Source organism: Vipera berus, assembly GCF_964194415.1.
Source record: "Vipera berus genome assembly, chromosome: 2".
Lineage (NCBI taxonomy): Eukaryota > Metazoa > Chordata > Lepidosauria > Squamata > Viperidae > Vipera > Vipera berus.
In genome coordinates, this window is record NC_138203.1 from 271,528,430 (window position 1) to 271,534,350 (window position 5,921).

The window sequence follows — 5,921 nt, forward strand, 5'->3', positions numbered from 1 at the left end:
ATTGCTAGCAATTGTAAGGGCTGAAGTTAATTTAAAGGGATTTGGTAAAGTAAATCATAACCTCCTGTTTGATAAAGTGGAAAAAATGGGCTTAATGGTCCCACTGTGCATGGATTCACAGTTGACTTCAGAGTCATCCTGGTGAGATAGTCAGCATATAAATTTAATAAATAACTTTTTTTCCCCCAAATGCCCCTATCAGGAATTGAATTTGAATGAAGTTTCAGAAAAGCAAATGTTCTGTGCTGGTGGTACTAAGCTCCCAAAGATCTAGCATGGGATAAATGAATTTTTCTTAATAAAAATAACTTCCTGCTTCTTTCTAATCATCATTTCTTCCCTACAGCAATTTGAAAAGTAAAACAAAGTGAAACAAACCACTACTCCCTCCATGCAGGGAAAATTTCCTTGAGTCATACTTGGATATCCTATTTGCAAATAATATTTTACTTACCTAGTTGAGATGGTGTAGTTGGGGAGCAGGGAGAAGTGCAAAGTTCCTGCCTTCGCTGCAACTTGCCTGTGCAACATTTGCCGGCAGGGTCTTTTGGCAAGCTCAGTAGCAATTCCGATTGGATTTGAAAGCAAATAGCATAGCTGACTCAGGAATTCTGGGAGTTGAAGTCCATGAGTCATAAAACAGCAAAGCCTGCAATAGGCTTAAGCCAATAGCAGCACAGCTTTGGTTTTAAGCTTACCAAAGTTCCTTATGACACATTCAATGGGGCTGAGGACATATTCCTTTTTTATTCATTCTAACTGGTCTTCCTGGGGCTGAGCCCATGTGTTCAAGTCACTCACACCACTTGCACAGCCTGTTGGGCCATGAGAATTCCACTGACCTTTGGCTAAGATCAGTATCACACCTAGGCCTGGTCAACAGTGGGAAATATATACAAGGTGTTATGTATGGGATGTGAGCAGCAGCTCTGCAGGTACCATCAGGGGGTGCTGTGCTGTGGCCAGATTGGATAAAAGGGTTTCGGCGAGAGATATGGATGGATGGATTGGCCAGAACATCATTTAGCTAAGTATATAAGAGGTCCAGGTAACCCCCTTTGTTCAGTACGTGCCTACCACAATAAAGAGCTGACATGCGGTACTCATCTGCCTCCTCATTGCCATGCAGTCCACAACCCACTACACAATAGTGGTGACGAAGGTGGGATTGCTGTTTCGTGTAGAGCTGAAGCACTAGCTGAAGTCACTAGCTGAATCACTGGATCAGAGGAAAAGAATTCCTTTCCCCGATCTTTACCGAAGCAGCATCCCAGGACCGGTCAGACATGGCAAAAATAATGCAGATCCACGAGTTCGACATTCACCGGCCCGAGCAGTGGGAATCGCACTCGGGCCAGGTCAAAGGCTATCTCCTGGTCAACTGCATCACGGAGGATCGCATGAAGACGGCGGCGCTTCTGTACATCAGTGGGTCTGCCGTATACGATGTGGCTGTGGGGTTGTTCGCACCTACACCTATCGCATCTGTTGCCTACCGTGCCCTCGTAAACAAGCTGAATGGGCATTTTATGCCTAAGAGGTCGGAGGTGTCGTGGAGGTTCCAGTTCATCCAGCAGGTCCAGAGGCCAGGTGAGTCATCAACTGATTTCATTGCAGACGTGTGACAAGCCGCTTGTCTCTGCAAGTTCCCTGATCTAGAGGACCGCCTGCGAGATCGCATCATCTTCGGGCTGAGTGACAAGTGGTTGTGGCAGAAATTGCTCACAAAGCCAAAATTGAGCCTGCAAGAGGTCTTGGACAAGGTCCAAGCACATGAGGAAGCCAGTGGCGATGGTCAAGCAACCCACTGACCTAGCAGCAGCTCTGGAGAATCCGTGCACCAGGGGGGCGCTGTGTACAGTGGATCGGACGATGACGAGGCGGCAGAGGTTGATGCAGTAAACCGGCGGGCAGCGCAACAACCATCAACATGACCGCGGGTAGACCTGGGGACTCATAGAGACTGATGGCGGTGCAGAGAGCTGCCGGAAACGACGCCTTCCCGGGTGCAGCCAGCCCTAAGTGTGCCGGTTGCGGGGGCAACCATGCAAGAGTAACCTGCAGATTTCGCTCAGCTAAGTGCCGAATCTGCGGGAAGATGGGCCACATCGCTGTGATCTGCCGGAGCCATCAGAGGAATGAGGACACGTAGTCGAAAGGTACTGGGACACCCCAAAACGCGACCTCCAACGCCGTAGTGAATCTTAAGGCCATTTCCCATTTGGGGGTCCATCGGTTACTCACCCCCAAAATTATATTAGAAGTCCACTTGCAGGGCATACCCTGCAAGATGGAGTTAGACTCTGGTGCCGCAGTCTCGATCATATCGGAGGAGACTTTTAAACAAGTATGCGGCCGGAGCAACCGGTGGGCTACGCTAAGACCGACTAACCTAAGATTAACTGACTTCCAGCATGCTCCCGAAAAGATCAAGGGGGAGGCCATGCTGTCGGTGAGGTTCAGAGGGTTCCGTGGGGACTTGGATGTGTTGGTAGTGGATGGCCACAGGACTAGCCTAGTGGGGCTGGACTGGTTTGACCCGCTGGGCATAGGCATCTCAGGGATCCACCATATGGAGTGGGTGCTGTTCTGAGCCATCTTGAAGACAATGGAGACCAAGTGCCCATTGCCTATTATTCACGCACATTGTCTAAGGCAGAAAGGAACTATGCTCAAATCGATAAGGAAGCCCTGGCCATAGTGGCTGGGGTCAAGAAATTCCATGACTACCTCTATGGCAGGGAATTCACCATATTCACAGATCATAAGCCCCTACTGGGGTTGTTCACAATGGACAAGCAGACACCTCAAATTTTGTCACCCAGAATGCTTAGGTGGTCCATTTTCCTATCTGCATACTCTTGCAAGTTAGTTCACAAGCCAGGTAAAGAGATGGGCCATGCGGACGGGCTAAGCAGGTTGCCATTACACAAGGCTGAACCTGATCCAGCACCAGCAGCCCAGATACTGGCCATTCAAGATCTACCAGAGTGCCCCCTGCAGGCAAAAGACATAGCCGCTGAAACAGCAGCAGATAGAGTCCTAAGCAGAGTCCAGTCTTGGGTAGTCACAGGGTGGCAAGAAAGGTCTCCAGGAACTGAATTCCAACCTTTTTTCAACAGGAGGAATGAGTTGTCGGCACACAAGGGCTGCCTCTTATGGGGAAGCAGGGTCATCATTCCACAAACACTGAGAAACATGGTCATTAAGTCATTACATGAAGGACACCCAGGAATAGTCAGAATGAAAGCGTTAGCAAGGAGTTATCTGTGGTGGCCTGGTCTTGATAAGGCTATTGAGGAACAGGTTAATGGGTGTTATGACTGCCAATGGTACAGGCCTGAGATGCCCCATGCACCAGTACTTAAGTGGGAAGAGACACACACTCCATGGTCCAGAGTGCACATTGATTACGCAGGCCCCTTCCAGGGACAGTTGTTCTTGGTGGTGGTAGACAGCCACTCTAGGTGGTTAGAAGTTATACCAGTCACTAGCATGACCTCAGCCAAAAGCATCCAAGTGCTCAGGGGGCTCTTTGCCACACACGACCTTCCAGACGTACTAGTCTCAGACAATGGGCCTCAATTCACCTCTGCTGAATTCCAGGCATTCACCAGGGCCAACTTGATTAGGCATGTTACATCGGCTTCCTTCCACCCGTTGTCTAACGGATTAGCAGAATGCATGGTAAGAACAACCAAGGACACATTGCGGCGCATCATCAATGGTGACTGGCATCAACGGTTGGCACAGTTCCTGTTAGCGCAACACACCACACCCTGCACAGCCACAAGCAAGAGTCCAGTGGAACTTTGGTGGGGCCGGAGGCTCATCACCAAATTGGACAGACTGCACCCTGACAGAGTGGCTGCTGAGACTGAGCGTCCCAGAGTCCCTAGAGAATTCCTCAATAACGACTTGGTTTGGGCAAGGAACTACGGGCCAGGTCATTTGTGGATTCCGGGGGTGGTGGTTGACAGAACTGGGCCATTGTCCTACATTATAGGGGTAGAGGGTAATCGCCAGATCAGGCGTCATATATATCAAATCAGGAAGTGGGTTCCTGAAGGGTCTCAGGGGAACCAATCACAACAACAGACATTTGAATCAAATGGGGGAGACCAGGATCGGGGTCAAGCAGAAATTGGGGACCAGGACTCAACCTTCACCGATGATGATGTGGAAGACCACCAAGGACCAAGATGGTCTGCTAGGTCCCATAGACCACCAACATACCTTGCTGACTTTGAACAATTCTGAACAGGCCAGAGCCGGTCATCGTTGGGTTTGACGTTGTGTTGTAATGAGTCATGCATGCTAATTGTTTTTTTTATGTATATGTTATCTTTTAAGGGGGCGCTGCAGGTACCAGCTCTGCAGGTACCATCAGGGGGCGCTGTGCTGTGGCCAGATTGGATAAAAGGGTTTCGGCGAGAGATATGGATGGATGGATTGGCCAGAACATCATTTAGCTAAGTATATAAGAGGTCCAGGTAACCCCCTTTGTTCAGTATGTGCCTACCACAATAAAGAGCTGACATGCGGTACTCATCTGCCTCCTCATTGCCATGCGGTCCACAACCCACTACACAATATAAGGAGCAACCACAAACCTCAGAGCAGCCACAAGTTCAACACCCACAACCCATTGGAGCACAAGAGTACAAGGTTAGCCCCCCCCTTTCTATCTAAACACCACCCAGATGGGGGGGTCTAAGAGCGGCTGAGGCAAACTCTTCCGTCCAGCTCTGGTCAATGGTGGGAAATGATTCAAGGAAACAGACACACTTTTACACACATATACATGCTCCCCCAGGCAAGCCAGTGCAACAAAGCAATGTGTATCTTTGTATCTTACCTTATCTTCAGTCCTCCTGAGTATGCAGGAACAAAGTAAAAGGCGACCAAAAAGAAGAAAAATAACTGGTTCCTGTTAAAAAAAACCACAGTGAAGAGTCAAGAAGGGGGGCACCTCCAGGAAATCCTGGAACGTGCTTGGTGCCTTCCCCTTTCCTGAGCTTCCCTAGGACCAACCAAGCACCTCTCCTGGATGGCTCACCAAAATGATAGGTTCTGAGGTTTTGCTTAATAAAAAATACAGGAAACCAGAAATTGTCTTTAAGCTTTTATGTTTTTGTTCAGCTGTACAAAGACGGGCTCCTCTAAATGAGAGAAGCCCCGAATGACAAGAAATCCTTGTACTTATTCTTTCTGATTACATAAGCAACCCATCTAGCAAAGCTGATACACATAAGATAAAGATTTCACCCAATAAATTTAGCACGCTGTAGATAAGAAGGCAGAAAGCAGAAGTAGCTAAACATGTTCCCTTTGGGGTGTTAACCTAAAGATATTGTATGTTCTCGGGTGGGTTAGGACATTGGGTGTTTTCCTTGATGTCCTTTCATGTCCCTGCATCCAGGACTCTGTAAGTGCCCAAAGACAGCAGGCCAACTGCACATATTCACAATTGATACTTCCAATACTGTCTCCTAATTCTAGGTCAACAACTGTGGGCAGAGTTTGCCTTCAATACTGCACTTTAACCACTGCACCACTTGTTTTAATGGATGGCATCTCATTTCCTTATCAACATCCATAATCATATTGATGTGAAAATCTGGAGTGAGGGTGGAGTGAGAGTGTGAGAATAGAGCAATTGCCCAGATATACACAATGAATCTATAGAATGGTTTTTGTGCTTAGCTGCTCCTTTGTATTCAACTCTGGCCTCAGCAAAATAATGTAGCACTTGGGGAAAAAGATGCAACTCAGCAGTCCAGCACCAGAGGCCAAAATGGAGAAGATCTGCACCGCCACCATGTATTTACCTTTGGTGCTCAAGTAAGTGGGCACAAAGGAGACCCAAACACTACAAAAGACCAGCATGCTGAAGGTGATCAGCTTGGCTTCGTTGAAGG

General features: G+C 48.2%; 1 protein-coding gene across 1 annotated transcript in view; it reads right to left on the reverse strand.

Moving 5' to 3' along the window:
- Nucleotides 1–1,812: 1,812 nt before the first annotated feature.
- The window catches only part of LOC308662979 (vomeronasal type-2 receptor 26-like), a gene marked incomplete at both ends in the record, with an annotated part of 41,040 nt that continues 36,931 nt past the window's right edge, over nt 1,813–5,921 (reverse strand). The window contains 3 exons of the mRNA XM_081319123.1: nt 1,813–2,118; nt 2,930–2,997; nt 5,832–5,921. The exon at nt 5,832–5,921 is cut by the window's right edge and continues 309 nt beyond it. Coding sequence (XP_081175249.1) covers nt 1,813–2,118; nt 2,930–2,997; nt 5,832–5,921 — 464 coding nt within the window. The remainder of the gene's footprint in view (nt 2,119–2,929; nt 2,998–5,831) is intronic.